The sequence below is a fragment of the Vicugna pacos genome, chromosome 14 (assembly GCF_048564905.1).
Source record: "Vicugna pacos chromosome 14, VicPac4, whole genome shotgun sequence".
Taxonomy (NCBI): Eukaryota; Metazoa; Chordata; class Mammalia; order Artiodactyla; family Camelidae; genus Vicugna; species Vicugna pacos.
The window spans coordinates 34,105,566-34,121,438 of NC_133000.1; the positions used below are offsets into that span (position 1 = coordinate 34,105,566).

The window sequence follows — 15,873 nt, forward strand, 5'->3', positions numbered from 1 at the left end:
CCGCCACAAACTGACTCAGCTTGAAATTAATATCCAAGATGAAGCAGCGGATACACGTAAATATTCACAATTGTCAACTCTGCTCACGGGTCTGGGCCCTTCACTGCCTGAAAGGGGGTGAAATCCCCACCCGTGTCTGGGAGGGAAGCCCGGCTCTTCCCGGGCTCACCCAGGCTTCATGGGCTATTTACCCCCACAGACTAGCCTCAACGGTTAAAAGCTCTCAAGATTTTTACACCAGGCAAAACTGAAAGACATTTCTGCAGATGGAGCACTTTCTCAGGCTTAAATTTTTTTGCCTACACTCAGCCAGAGGGAGAAAAGGAACAGAACTCTACAAAGTCTCTGACCCTCACCACTCACAGGAGTAGAATGACCACAGCAGAAGATGGCACTTCACATTGCAGGATGAGAACAAAATAAAGATGCCCCAACAACAGGCACTCCCAGACACAGCGCTCAGCAGTCTTCTGCACAATCACGGTTGTGCAGCCCTCATCACCTTCTATTTCCAGAACACTTCACCAGCCCAAAAGAATCCCCCTATCACTAGCATTCACTCCTTAATCCCCCTCCACTCAGCCCCTTCCAACCATCACCTGCTCTCTGCCTCTGCATGTGCCTATTCTGGGCATTTCAGATCACTGAAATCAACAATTTGTGACCGTTTGTGTCTGCTTCCTTTCAAGTAACAAGCTGTTATCAAGGCTTGTATATTTTGAAGTGGTATCAGCATCTCTTTCTTTTTTTTTTTTGGAATCGTTAAAGATTATTAGAAGGTGGTATGTACTATCAAAAAGAGTAGAGTGGAGCATAAGTGATTGGGTTTCAAACGGAAAAGTGTGGGTTGAACAGTCAGGGTGGAATTCCCAAAACAGGTGGCTTTTTCATTCTCCTCTTTTTTTTTCTTTTTTACTCACTCTTAAGTGTGAATAATGTTCCACTACATGGAGATACTACATTCTGTTCATCCATTCAGCAGCTATTTATGGACGAGGTCCAGAAAAATGAGTGTAAGAGGTGACTAGCATGGATGGCATTTAAGCAAAGGGCAAAATGTGCTTTCAAAAAAAAAGCCAACAAACAGAGGCACAAGGAAATTCAGGGCGTTTCTGAGCAAAGTGCTTGCTTGCTTCAGCAGGACTACCGTGCAGGGCTGCGGCGGATATTGGCAGGAATCACGGTGAGGGAGTCAACTGAGAAGACACCCCACTGCAAGCAGCTCAGCCAATCCTCCTCCCTCATCCTGTATTGTTAGAGCAATGTGTCTAGGTTACTCTTATTTCAATTAATAGCACTTTAACTGCACATCTGATCATCTCCATCAGACCACATTACCTCCAAGTCACAGAAAATCATTCACTGACTGGAGCAGCACCAGGACATAACGGTGATGGATCAGGGAGTCCTACAGCATTCCAGCCTGCAGGCACAAACCCCACATGTGCCCTGGTGATGTCCAGAAAATAAAATGCATGGAAATATCTCACTGCTGGTACACGACATCTGACCTCAAATTGCCCGAAAATCATGCTGGCAAAGCACTACTCAACCTTCTCAGTACAAAAAAAAAAAAAGCTAAGAAGGCAAATTTAGGCTCTTCCATTGAAAACCAGCAGCCACCACTGCCAGTATTTCAGCTGGAATGCTCCTGACGTTGAAAACCACTGCGCAGTTACTTTTCAAACGTGAAACTCATATATATATATACCACGTAGATGATATTGCAGTAGGATTTTTCTTTTCAAAATTTCCAGTTGCAAGATTAGCACAAGAAAGTTTATGTTTAGGCTTTAAAAAAAATCAATTATCCTCCACTTTCTTAATTATGAACTTATTATTATTTTATAAATGGAGCTATGGTGCGTATTTAAAACCTTTTGATTTCTGAAAACAAGACCTTTATGACCTCACTATTTCAGAGCAAACTTTAACGATTCTGAGAGGTGGGGCCTGGGGCGCTCACTAACAGCGCTTTAAATACTGGCAAGGATGTGCTACTAAGTAATGCAATGGCTCTAACTCCACATTAGCTCAGAAAGCAAAGAAACCACACCAATGTCTTCCTTAAATATTTTTATATTCCTATTCTTTTGAATATTAAAGTTCTTAAAATATATGATTTTTTTTGAAAAAGACAACAGCTGTATTAATTTTCCTCTCACCAAGAAAGCAGTCTTTATCAGGAATAAAAACCCCTATGGAAATCGAAATGACAGGACGTTTCTAGCTAAGTGAACATCCAGATATGAACACAAACCTAAATCCTACCAGATCTCACTCGAAGGAGCTCAACAAAGGCCTGGGCAACCCGGGAGATTAGCTCTTTTGTTTCAAATGTTGGCTGAGCTAAGATCATCACACTAGGCATGGAAGGAGAGAAGAGGAATGTCCACCTGGCGGCCTCCATCAGTTTTCTTCCAGCCACAAGGTGCCTCTAGGGCAGCCCTGCTAACAAGCCCCACATAAGGAAAGCCGGCATCCACACTGCCCCTGCCATCCCGAAGTAGCCCTGATGCCCATATTCCAGCCTGTGAATGGTCTTCTAATAATCCCCCAGTTGGTGGCACCCTCCCCCTCTTCCCCGCTACACACAGATACACAGAGCCACGACAGCCTTCCCAAAGCACAAATTTGATTACATCAACCCCACTTCAAACACTTCAGAGGCTCCCTGGTAGAGTTCTAGCCCCACCCCAGACCCTTCTCGCCCAGTCTCATCTCAGTACATAGGTCCCCAGTGACCTCAGGAGCCCCCTGACCTGCTCCTACTTCCCACTTGCCTCCAGGCTCATTTTGACTGTTTCCCAAGGAAGCCTTCCCTCCCTCCAACCTCCACAATTTGTTCCTCTCTTCCTAAAACATTCTAGGCTAAGTCAACTTCTGACAATGCTAAGTTCTCAAGAAGCAAATACATTTTGCTTACTAATGTGGCTACACTCTGTCTCCCCTAGACTCACTGAAGTGCACGTGTTATGAATAAATGAATGACGGGTTGGGTCTCAAAGGGACCGACATACCTGCTCTCGCCCGTCCCGACCCTTTTGTCTGTAGTATATCAGAAGCAAAACCAGAAGTACCTTTCCTGAGGGTCACTTTCTGTTGACACCCTTCACTGCCTACTGTGTCAGTTCTAGTAAAACTCAACTTCTTCCAAAGCCCTACACCACGGACTCTCTCCAGTGTCCTCCCCAGCAGGGGCTCCCTCCACCCTGGACCGCACAGGGCACTCTCCCCGGGTCCCCACGCCAAAAGCTTCCAGGCCTCTACCCGGGCTGCACCTGCGACCTGAGCCACATTCTTGACTCCTTCTCCTGGCTGACTCTTACTCTGTCCTCACAACTGAATGTAGAGCCCATTTCTTCCAGGAAGTCCTCTCTGATAATGTCCTTTATGTCTTGTCTGGCCTCTATCTATAGCAGCAGTACATGGTGACCAACTGGGTGTTTGCCTGCTCCTTTGAGTCCACGAACCCTTGGGGGCCACGTGGGAAGGAGTGAGAGATTGCAAGACGGGTGGGGGAAGCAAAAAGCAAAAATCACAGCCCAAGTCCCAAATTCAAGGATACTTTCTCAGAAAAAAGTATAAACTATTTCACACGGGTCCAATTTGGCTACTATTTTTGTGGCTTGTGGACAGCAAAAACTTGGTGTTCTAGTCCAAAACCCAGGTTACATGCAAAGAAATGTATATATTCATATCCAAAGGAAACCAGAGCTGCTCAACAACAGTTTGCAGTTAGAACTGAAAGGAAATTTGATAAAATCAATCTCTCTCTCTCTCTTCTTCCTTTTCTAGCATCATATAATTTTAGAAGTATTTGCGTGACTAACAGATGGCTACAGCCCGTGATTCTGCACTGAAGTGTTTGGGGCTGAGGAAGCCCAGATTACATTCACTCTGTAAATGCAATCACACCAACACACTGATAGGTGCCGTGAGTGGTGCAGCTGATGTTCCAAAGCAGGCAACATTATTCTGTAAGAGAACTCTAAATAGAAAGGAAGAAATGCAATGTCCTGTACTCAATTTCATTTGTAATATGGGCCATTAACTGATAGTATATTTTGACAAATGAAACCCAAAAATAAATTGTCAACGTCGATTTTCTTCATCTGACTGTTTTATGCTAACATCGGATAATAAACCCTCACTCCATACGGAAAGCTCAGGCCTATGCTGCAGCACAGTTACATCCTGTGGAAGAAAGCCGACCAAGGGAGAATTGGAGAGTTTCCCTTCAGAAGCTGCGAAGTGTGGTTTTGAACCTGTCCATCATTTGCAACCACGACATCGACAAAGGAGTTAGACGTTACCTCTGTGGGGCGAAAATCACTGCGTGCTTCAGAACCATCAAAGAACGCTGAGCTTTGTAAAACAGTCCAGAGGCGCTTAAATCATACTTTTTCTGAAAGGCTCCAAAACTGACCCACTTCACCATTCCAGGTATAACAGGGAAGTACTGGAAACAGTAGAGAGAACATGCCCTTGAAGTCTGACAAGGCCCTGCTTGAATCCTGCTACAGCATTTACTAGCCGCTAAATGGACCAATTCCTTAACCCCTCTGAGAAGGCTTCCCAAACCGCAAAAGGGGGCTGCCACCGCCCACCTGGGAGGCATGGATGTGAATGCAACACGCAAGTAGGGCGGCCGACTGGTACCTGACACGGGGCCTGGCTAGTTTCCCTCCTCTGCCCTTCTCCCCCTTTAAACTTGCACTGTTCCCCCGGTAACGATCAAGCCCCTGAAACAGACTACCCGTATCTTCTGTGTATCCCTGGATACATGCCTTACCCTTAGGAGGCCAGAAAAACAACTGCCTCCTCCCAAGTCACTAACAATGTTCTTAAGAGTCTGGGTATTTTTAACTCTATTTTTCAGGGAGACTATTCCAGAAGTTTCCAAGCACCATTCTCCAGGTTGGCTCCCCTCCCAGTGCCCATCCCTTCTCACCTCAGATCCTCTGTCTAACTGCCTTCTGTTCATGGGAAAACCAGTCCAGTAGGGTGGGGCTCCCAAGGCCTCCCTCCCTCCCTCACAGGTGATTGTGACAAACTTCTCCCCACTCCTCACTCCAACTCTAGCTTCTGAGGAGTCTACCCTCCCGGACCCTGCAGACTCTGCACCTTCCCAAGACGCACACGTGGCCACGACCCTCCCTTCAGATTTCTTCCTGGCTGGTCCTGCCCAGCCCCCGGCCCCTTAAGGATAACTGGCATTGCTTTGACAATGGCAAACGCCACTGACTGACACACCAAAGCTGCATGGTCTGGGCTTTCCTCCAATCCAGACACAGCCCTGCCCCACCTCAGCCTCAGTCTGCAGCCCTCAAGATGATCTAATTCACATGCAAGGCTGTGAACAGCAGCTAAGAATGTATCTCTAGTACGGCTCCTTCACCTGAGCCCCAGGCTCATCGACCCGAGTGCCTCTTTGAAGTCCTAACTTGGATGACAAATGGCATCTTAAAAATGCCTCATGTCCACCATTTACTCTGGAATTCCATTCCTGGCAGGTATCTCCCAGACTCCCCATTTTAGTAACAGCCCCAGCACCCACCGAGGTGTCTGAGGTCACATTCAATTTCCACTGTTCCCTCCCCCCAGCCCTGCCCTGGAATCAGTCCTGTTATTTCCGTCAATAAGCCCATCTCAAGTGTAGTTCTGCAGGGACCATGGCCGGAAACACACAAACTCACAGCATGGTGCACTAACAGTCCTCCGTAGGGTGCTCCCTGGAGGGGGAGGCATCTCCTGCCGCTGTTCACCTCAGAAGGCACTGGATTCTCACACAGGAGGCCCAGGAGGAGGGACTCAAGGTTCTCCCGTGGTCTGAGCTTTGAAGGGCCCGAGATCTGGGGGAGCTCCTAATTAGCAGACACACTTGCCAATGAGCAGATGAGGATGAGGGAACCCATGCAAGGCTGTTATCACTTCAACTCATGGGCTCTCAGGGGCCACGGGAAAGGCCTGTGTCCAAGGTACAGACCGGCCTTCACAGATCCCAGCCTGCATTTGCCAACCCGGACAGCCTAGACTCCATCTACTTGTGACACTTACTTCTGTTCTGTTCCCCACCCAGAATGTGATGGACTCATTCAGATATTCTGGCTTGTCTCAAGCAAGACAAATTCAGTGAAAAATGAAGTGTCCACATTTGGACCAGAGCATGAAAGGAGAAACAAGGCCTCATGGTCAGCATGATGGTGGTGACCAAACAATTCCGCCAGGTGAGATGAACCAGGGTAGGGGTGAGAATCCAAGGTCCTAGGTCGGCCAAATCATCTTCTTTCACGGTTGTCTGGGGTGTTGGGGACTGACTAACACAAACTAACGACACGGCCGTCAGTGGTGGACGTCAGCTGCAACAGAAACGGATTCAGCTCTTTACTGCCAACATGGGTTAAAAGTAAAGGCCGAGGCAGGGAGGTCTGCACGGCTGCTGAGGCAAACCACAGACCCAGCTCTGAATGCCCACTGGCTGGAGCAGAGAGGAAGCTACGGCCCTTTTAGCAGTCCCTGTGTCCAACAGATCCAGGTAAGCTAGCTACTTAGGAGAAGGCCATGTTGTCCTGATACTCAGAAAAACCAGCCTCGTAAAGGGAACAAAATAGTGGCATGGATTTTAGACCCAATTCTGCCCCTTTATGAAGGCAAAGTAATGTAAATGGCACGGGGAAGTTGAATGCAAAAAAAAAAATATTAAAGAACCAAACGTTGTCCGCTTCCTCCAACAGCGTCCCCTGCAGCTGTCACCTCCGTGGCGGCCACTTCCTCACCAGTGACCGCCGGCCAGGAGGCGCCGTCACGCACGTCACACAGCGACAGCCAGGAACTGCGTGCCGAGCACGTTTGTGTAAAAGCAGGAATCGAGCAAAATGCTGCAGAATTAGACCTTACAAGTTTAAATACTCCATGAAAAGAATCCCTCAGCAGCCGCCTAAATCAAATCGCATCTTACTTCTACAAAACAATCAAACAAATTTAATAAGAGCGCATTTGTCACCAAATAAAAGGACGACCAAACATGTTCCTCAAAAGCAAGGATTTCAACAGGTATAAAACACCATTGGGTGATGAGCTAACAAAGCAAATATTCCAAAAAATTAGAAAATTAAAAAATGACTAAGATAATAGATGGATCAAAACAGCTGTTAAGTTGTTGCTTTTTAAAGCAATGGAGACGTACGGAGGGCAATCTGGCTATTTCCAATGCAGGGTGTGCACAGCCCACATTTTCAGAAGCAACAACATGCTCACTGGGCAGTACAAGTGAAAAAGGAATAAAGAAAAAGGAAAAGAGGAACAAGAGAAAATTAGAAACACACAAGAACAAAAATGATTTTGACTGCATGTACAAGAATTTACGTGAGTGTGTGAGGTCAGGGATGCGGGGATGGTGAGACCCACCCTCACCTCCTGCTCCAGGGAAAGCAGGGGCCTGAGGGGAGCGGCGCTGCCAGGGGACCACAACGTGTTCAGCGCCCCTAACCAAAATTCCACCTACAAGCGTCGAGGCAGCTTTTGAGCTACAAATTGTGGTCGCATTTCAGTCTGGACAGATTTAGTCACTGCCACCAAGAGTAGCAGGAAAGAATGAGGCTCTGCTCCTGCACCAAGGCATTGTTTAAAAAATTAATGACTGTGGAATAGTAAAAGCAACAATGGAGTAGAAGTGACTGGAGGAGAATGTGCTTGACCCTCACTCACTGGCCGCGTTATCTCACTGACGTTCAGATGCTGGCTGAGCCCTTATGGTACCAGAACAGACAGACCCACAAGGAGGGAAGATTAATGCGCTGAACCACTGTGGGCTAAGTACACATCCAGCTACTACGCTAAGTCCCAAGGGCAGACTTCAAAAGGCAAAAACAAGCTGGCATTCTCTGGTGGGTCTGCAGACTCAGAGACAAGCATTTGTTGAGCAAAAATGTCACCAGTGCCTCCTATGGCAAAGAAGTGGCACTGGCGTGGGGTCTGGGGCAAGGCTCCAGGCTTCCACTGCTCACTCACCAGTCTGTCCAGGGGGAGAAGAAGTTCCCTGCTTAGGTTTCGCTGATGAACCTACCTTGACTAATGTCTGGGGCGTCAGCAGGAGTTGACAGGTGAGGTGAACGGAGCCAGACTCTGTGTAGCACGGTGCTGGCAGCTATGCCCTCAGCAGTGCCCAGGCTCCTAAACATGTCAGCTCATCTCCAAGAAGTAGATGGGGATTGCGGGCATGTAGATCATAGGGCCCTGTGAGGACAAGTACAGATCATGGCCACGACATGCCTCTCCTCTTCCTTAAGCCATAGAGGTATGTCCTGGGAGGAACAGAATATTCATCCAGAGCCTGCTAGGAGGGCTCTCGCAGGTGGGACTCGGGTCCCCCGTGCTTTTCACTCACAGGGCTGGTCTAGACATTCTATTTATCAATTCTCTAGCATCTTCTCCTCCAACTTACCAACAACCAGAAAGTAGGATCTGATCTTACGTAAGTTCAAGAATCACAGAGCACCTCCTCCAAAGTGGGCCTGGTAGCACATGCCAGGTCCTCCGACCGTCATCTGTGGGACCACCATGAGCCCTCTCCAGACCCAAGGACAGAGGCCGTAGGCTGGGGGGACACAGCTTCCCTCACTCACCCCAGAAAAGGGGGACCACGTCTCGGCAAAGGCATCTCACCCTCTTCTGCCCGAGGGACAGCACGATATATACACCGGGAAACAGAGCAGAAGGTGGGGGGGGAAGGCAGCCCAGAAGAGCTCGTCTGTACTTCCGAGGCAAAGTGGGGCCTTTGACTTAATCACAGGGACAAACTGAGAATGAATATTTCCCTGCTCTGTCCCAAACACCGTGATACGCCTTTCCCTGCATAAGGAGTTCATTCAGAAGTCCCTGACGGTGTTTCTGATGTCCTAACATGGCATGGTGGCTGTCGGGCAGGAAGAGACTGCCTGAGCTGAAAAGGTGCTGGGCCTGGGAGGCAGGTGATAGCGGATCCAGCAGCAGCTCAACCAGCGCCTCGTTTTGCCTCTCGGGGTTCAGCATCTCATCTAAAAGCAAAGGGATGAGCATGTCCCAGGACAGGCTGCCCAACAGAAATGAAATGAGAGCCATGTAAAGAAAGTTTCCCAGTTGCCACGTTTAAAATTTTAAACAAAGAAACAAACCAATAAACAAAAAACAAATACTAGAATGTGATTTTAAGAACAGATTTTACTTAATCTACTGTATGTTCAATACTATCATTTTGACATGTAATCAATATAGGAAGTAAAGAGATAGTTTATGTACTTTTACTAGACAAGCCTCAGCGTCTGATATGCATTTGACCTACAGCACATCTCAGCTCAGTCCAGCCTCCTCCCCAGTGCTCCTAGCATCAGTGGCTTTGGCTACTTTCTTGGACAGCAACTCCAGGGTTCCCACCATGGTCCTGGCTGTAAAGCGGGAGTAAGTGTCCACACTAACCCTAAAAGGATCTCTCTGAAACAAAGGCGGATTCTCTTTGAAATGTCTGTAAAGCGGCGGGCTGCACCTCCCCTCCCCTTGGCTACAAGACAGACTTCTTCCTTGCTGATCCCTTTCTGGATGTAGGGAAGCAATCCGGCACACAGCCAGGGTGGACTGTCCTCCAGGTAAACTTACCTGCTCTCTGTGTCCAGTCTCATGAATTCCTCCTTCTCAAACGGGATGCAGAGGAGGGGGATCTTGTCCCCAGATTTCTTGGGGCCACCATCCAGCCACTTGGACATGAGCAAGATGAAGAGTGAGTCAGTGAAGTCCTCGATCCTCTTCTCCACCACCCTGCAGTCCTCTTAGTTTGAAGGCAACGTCGGTGCGTGGCTGCTCGGCTACCTCCCCATGCTGCACAAAGACAAAAAGCTAAGAGTCATTAAACGAGGTGCCATACAGCTCCTCTGCACGTGGAGCTTCTCGAAGGCCTTGGCAGAGAGACAGTCGGTAATGGTGACAAGGCCCACGACCTTGCGGTGGGTCTGGAAGATGCTCCACCCATTGTCGGGCACATAGTGGTGCCTGTAGTGGATACAGTGTGTCCACTGGGAGCCAAATGGGCTGATATGGCTCACCAAGGTGAGTAGCTGATAGATGCAAAGAAATTCTCCTCTGAGATGATCTCTATGGATTGGACCACAACGGGACGAGTCTGGTGGTCCTCAGCACACTGCACGTAGTCAGGGATGCTCATGTTGCAGGCCCTGCCAAGAGGGGAGAGGAGATCGTGGTACTACTCTGCTGTGTGCTACGGGCCCATCTGGGTTGCTGTGACCTGGTGTGTACCAGCCAGAAGGCAAAGGAAGCCAAAGCAAATCCAACAGTACAGTTTGTCCTCAGAGTCTGCACATGGCCACTGTAGCTCGGATCACATTACCCAGCTTTTGGTCTAGGCTTCCTGCCTCTGCAGAGAAGGGTCACTTCTTATTTTATATTTCCAAGCACCTAGCAAGGCCCTGATGCAAAGTCACTGCTCAAAAATGCTGAATAAAGAAATGAACAAAGGAAATGCTTTCCCCAACCCCCTTCAGCAGAATATAAAGAAAAGGACCACAGTAGGATCAAAAGATCTGGATTTCTATCCAATTTATTTGAACTCTTAAGCTTCATAATAATGGATAAGAAAACTTGCCTTGGGGAAGAGTGTACAGTTCAGTGGTAGAGCACATGCTTAGCATGTACGAGGTCCTGGGTTCAAACCCCACTACCTCATTTTAAAAATGAAACAAATAAATACACCTAATTACCCAGCTGAAAATGTATTTTTTAATTCAAAATTCTAAAAACACCTTGCAATTGACACAACATTGCAAACTTGACTATACTTCATTTAAAAAAAAAATCTTTGCCTTACAAGAATATATCTGGATTACGGATGTTTTCAAATGTAAAATGCCTAGGGTACCACCTGCATAAAAGGAGGTGACTGTACAAATGTTCTATCCCTCCTTTATGAGATATACTTCCTTTGGGTGGGTTATAAACTCTCAGAGCTAATTTTCTCAGATTAAAAATATAAATATTACCTGATTCTCAGTACTGCTGAAGAATCAGATAACCCTAAGAAAGCTTCTGACACACAGAGATTACTCAATAAATGTTTGTTGAATGAATGAATAAACAATCAAAGTGAATGCTGCTCCCTGCCACAAGCCATCATAATGGTACTGCCTGGAAATCCCAAGCCCACGTTCACCCGACTCTGCACTAACAATGTGGGATACCTGGGCAGGCTTGTGTGCTTCTCTAAGCCCCAGTTTAATCATGAATAGAAATAAGGGCAATAACACAAACCCCAAATTGTTAGTGAGTCAGTAATTAATTGTACCCCAACACTGCAAGATGGAACCATTAAGAAAACTGGGCAAAGTGTCCACATGCCCTCTCCATATAATCTTTTACTACCACATGGGAATCTACATTACATCTCAAAATAAGAAGTCTAATATTTTAAAGAGGTCATTGAGGTTAGGTGAGCTCACTGTCTCAAATAAAGAACACACAGTACAAATAGGACAATGCCCAGCCCATGAGATACACTCAGTTAAAATTCCCACTGAACCCACTAGTCCCTCCAACTTCAGAGCAAGAGGATGGGTCCTCGTGGCAACAGGCCGCAGCACCTGAAGCTAACAAAGCTAATGGTGTCCACTTAAAAGAGCCCCTGTCACCACCCTTGTTCTAATTTTCTATTTGTAATCTTTTTCTATTCATTAAATTGAAACTCCCAATTGCATAGAATTCTTACCAGATATCATGATGGCAGCCCTTCAAAACCTGACCACAGAGATCATGATGGCAGCCCTTCTTGGTGAAACAATAAAATGAAGAGCCATTTCCACAAGACCTCTGTGTAAATCTACTAGGGAACTTCATCCTGGACTGAGGAAGAGGACTGGGGAGTAGCGGGTAAACTGGGGCACAGAGAAATAGGGGCCACCTGTCCCACGATGGACTTTAGACTCACCCTCACCCTCCAGGATCTTCAAAATACACACAGACAGAGTGCTATGGACAAGAATTTTTTTTAAACAAATCCCTGAATCCCTAGCAGATCTTGTTTCTACAGAGACACAAATGTCTTATGTGTATAATGTTTCACAGAAGCCTTAAAATATTATCACCCCAACTTGACCCATCAAGAAACTGAGGTAGAGAAGTTTATCACATTCTACAAGATTAGAGAGAGGCCACGTCAGACACCGTATTTAAATCCAAGTCCCTGCTCCAGTGCTCACACTAGAAAATGTCACATACTGCCTCTTTCCTGCCCTCTCCCTGCAATAAATCCCTGAAGAGTCATTTCTGTGTCACCTGGAATCAAACTCACATCAATTTTTCACAAAGAGCTATGTAACTCCTTAGAGGATTTATCAAAATCTAAAGGGTTGGGTTGATAGGAGAAATTTGCATGTTCTGTTTCTCAAAGGAAACATGGCTTTAAAAGAAACTGAAAAGTACTTATCTAGTCTAAGCCCTCATTGTGCACAGAAAGAAACGGAGGCTCAGAGGAGAAGAGGAAAGGGCGTTATTAAGAAAAATTGCCTCAGCGCGGCACCAAGCCAGCCCTGGGCCCTTCTGGGGGAGGATCTGGAAGGCCCAGGAGAATGAGTGTTAGAAAATAGAAAGAGAAGAAGCATATAAGGCCCCGTCTCTACACCACCATACCATGAATTTCCACCAATTACCCAGTATGGGTGCAGCCAATATTAAGGTTGTCTGAACAGGTTATTGAAACCTGGAATTCTCAACCATAGTGGAAATTCCAGCATTTACTGTGCTTTTTTCCCAGTTCAAGCATCAATTCAGTGGGCACTCTGTACCAGGGACTACACGAGGCCTGGAGTTCTCCCAATTACAGATCTCTATTACCACGTGTGCAAAGCACATAAAGGCCAGCAGAAGAAAAGTGCCCACAGATAAGATGGAATTACTGAAACCGAAAGCAGCCAAAGAGCATATATTACTAGGAAAAACGGTGCTCCTAGAAATGGACTCATGGACATAGAAAGCAAACTGTGTTTAGCAGGCAGGAAAGGGGGGATTAACAGATACAAATTAGTAAATATAAAATAAATGACAAGGACCTGCTATATAACACAGGGAACTATATTCAATTTCTTGTAATGAGTTATACTAAAAACAATCTAAAACATATGTATATACATATGCATATGTTTATAACTGAATCTCTGCTCTACACCTGAAACTAACATTGTAAATTGACTACACTTAAATAGAAAATAATTTAAAAAATAAGTAAAAATAAAAGCAATGCCGTTAAGAAAAAATAAAAGAACACTCTAATCCCCTTAGCTGTATGTGGTGGAGAATTCTGGTTGCAAGCACCAAGTCCACTGGATCACTCCAGCACTGGCTGTCACTCTTTCTGACCATCAGAGAGTCCCTTGCTTCACTGAGGTTACTTTTCTCTTCTGTGAAAGAAAGGCTACAGCTGCAACTAACGATGTATAGAATCTCATCATTCACAAGCCCAACAAGTAGTGAGGACTTCCCGTGGGCCCGGCTCTGGACAGAGGAAAAGATAGGGTCCAAGATATATTCATGGGTAGAAGAAGTTTATGCCTTAAAGACATTAATTCTTCCTGTTTTGATAGACAGATTCATTGCAATTCTGATTAGAATTCCTACCAGATTTTTCTTGGAATGTAACAAGTGAATTTATGGTCAAGAATAGCCAAGAAATTTCTTTAGAACCACCACTGGGGAGGGGTGGATAGGTCATTAATTTCCACTGCTCTTTCTGAAGTGATAAAAACGTTCTGGAATAATAATGGTTGCACAACTGTGAATATGCTAAAAGCTGCTGAATTTTACCATTTAAATGGATGGACTTCATGGTGTGTGAACTATATCACAATAACGCTGTTATATGAAAAAATATTTCTTGAGAAATATTTTTCTTTTTATACCACTACTCTGTCCCACAATTTAAGAAAAACAAGAAACAAATACAAACCAAACTCTGCCAGGAGCTCTTTAGGACTGCAATATCCCTGGGTCTCCAAGGCCTCTGGTGGTGCTGTTCCTGTTAACACACACTAGCTGGGCTGGGCAAGTTAGGGACTGTAACGATCTTTTAAAAATCGACGGTCACACGTTTCACCCTTGGAGAGGGAAGGAAGGAGGATATTACAGCTTCATGCCTTCAGCTCATTTTTAACAGAACCAAGCCCTGCTTGCACCACTGTAATCCCTCTCACTATAAAAACACGTGACATCAACAAACATCGCCATCATAACACCTGAAAGTGTTCAAGGTACTTACCTGCGGCAGAAACACTGAGGGAGGAGACAGAAGCTTGCTCAGCACTCATTCTCCGTTTTCCCGACTCCACCAGGTGAAGCTGGGCGATACAGCCAGAGGCTCTCAGCCCGGGGAGCAGCACACACGCCACTGAGCTGGTCCTGAGGGAGGGTGAAAGGGAAAGGAGGGCAGCCCCTGGGGGGAGGGAAAGCGGGGGGGGGGGACGCGGGCTGCAGCCCCGCTCGGAGGCCAGCCCCAGCCCCACCATAAGCAGCCCGCTCCCGTCCGGGTCCGTAGACCACGCCAGCCCGGGACACAGCCCGCCCATTGGTGGGGACGGGCAGGCGGCCAAGGAGAGGTAGCCCGGGAGGAGAGGACTCGCGGGCGGGAGAGGGGAAGGGGACGCCAGCCTTGGACTGAGGGGATCCCGGCTGGGTGAGAGGTGGCAGGTGCACACCTGGACCTGGACAGCTGTGCCAGGGGCGCCGGGGCAGGTGGTGCTGTCACAGGGGTCTGGCCGGAGCAATTCAGCTGAACACGGGCTGACTGGCGCCCTTGGGGGCTGTGAAAGGCGGACCACCCTCCCGCAGCCGCCTGACCCCTTTCCCGGGAGCCCCCCACCTTGCACTTCCACAGCCAGAAGCCCCGGCCGCAGGCAGGAACCAAAGGCCTACCGGGCGACAGAGTTGAGAAGCATTTGGAGCCAATCCCTGGCTCGGACATGGAGCTTTCAACCAGCGGACCACCTGGCACTGACTGCGCATGCGCAGGAGGGCCATCGATCCTCTCTGGGTTCTGCAAGAGAAGGTGGGACAGCGAGGGAGGGAGAAGATGGGAGCGGGTGGAGAGGAGGGGAAAAGTGGAGGGATACAGATGGACAGGAAGAGCAGAGAACGGATGGATCTGGATAGGGGAGTGTCGTAGCGGAGTTGGAGAGATAAAGCTTTACCTCTGGGTCACCCCGAGAAGGCAGACCTGCCTCTGTACCATTCTGTAACCATTGAAGTCCCGCAGCTCATGTTTTACCTCCCTGATCCAGCCCTCTATCAGATGCTTCTGCAGAAACCCTATGGGGATAACACCCGTTGCCCCCAAGCGGAGCTGGGTTTTCTGTTGCTCTGAGAACCAAGCACCCGCAGGTGTTGTCGCTCAGAACTTCCTTGGGAAGAGTACATATTCCACTTTTACACACTGGGGAACAGGCAGGAAGGATCTCTGCCTTAGCTCCACTGTCCCAGGTGTTGGGCTGGCAGGGAGCGGTGTGGTACAAGATCAGAGCTCCAGACAGAGCAGACTGCCTGAGTGTTGGTGCGTAGTCCCCATCCCTCCTGGGTAAACCATACCTCACCCTAGTGGAAACATCAAGGGCTCACAGTAGTTCCCTGGGTGTGGGAGAGCTGTCCTCATGTGAAGGAAAAGTCCAGCTGGGCTAACAAGCTAAGTCACAAATCTAAGTGTGATTAGTGTCGGTTTAATGATCTGAATTCTGCTGGGCTATCTCATATATCTGAAGTTTAGTGTCAGTTTATTGGGCTAACAACCTAACTCGTAATTCCTTGCTCAACAAGTGTCAGTAACGTGATCTATTACAAATTTATAAGCTC

The 15,873-nt window shown here is 47.4% G+C and overlaps 1 protein-coding gene across 1 annotated transcript in view; it reads right to left on the reverse strand.

Annotated features, from left to right (window-relative positions):
* The window catches only part of LOC140701239 (uncharacterized), a 133,537-nt gene that overhangs the window by 51,155 nt on the left and 66,509 nt on the right, over positions 1–15,873 (reverse strand). The window contains exons 8-11 of the mRNA XM_072976662.1: positions 14,944–15,064; positions 14,291–14,464; positions 10,077–10,205; positions 9,634–9,852 (exon numbers count right to left, since the gene is read on the reverse strand). Coding sequence (XP_072832763.1) covers positions 10,192–10,205; positions 14,291–14,464; positions 14,944–15,064 — 309 coding nt within the window. The 3' untranslated portion in view covers positions 9,634–9,852; positions 10,077–10,191. Of the gene's footprint in view, positions 9,853–10,076; positions 10,206–14,290; positions 14,465–14,943; positions 15,065–15,873 lie in introns of the transcript that reaches the window.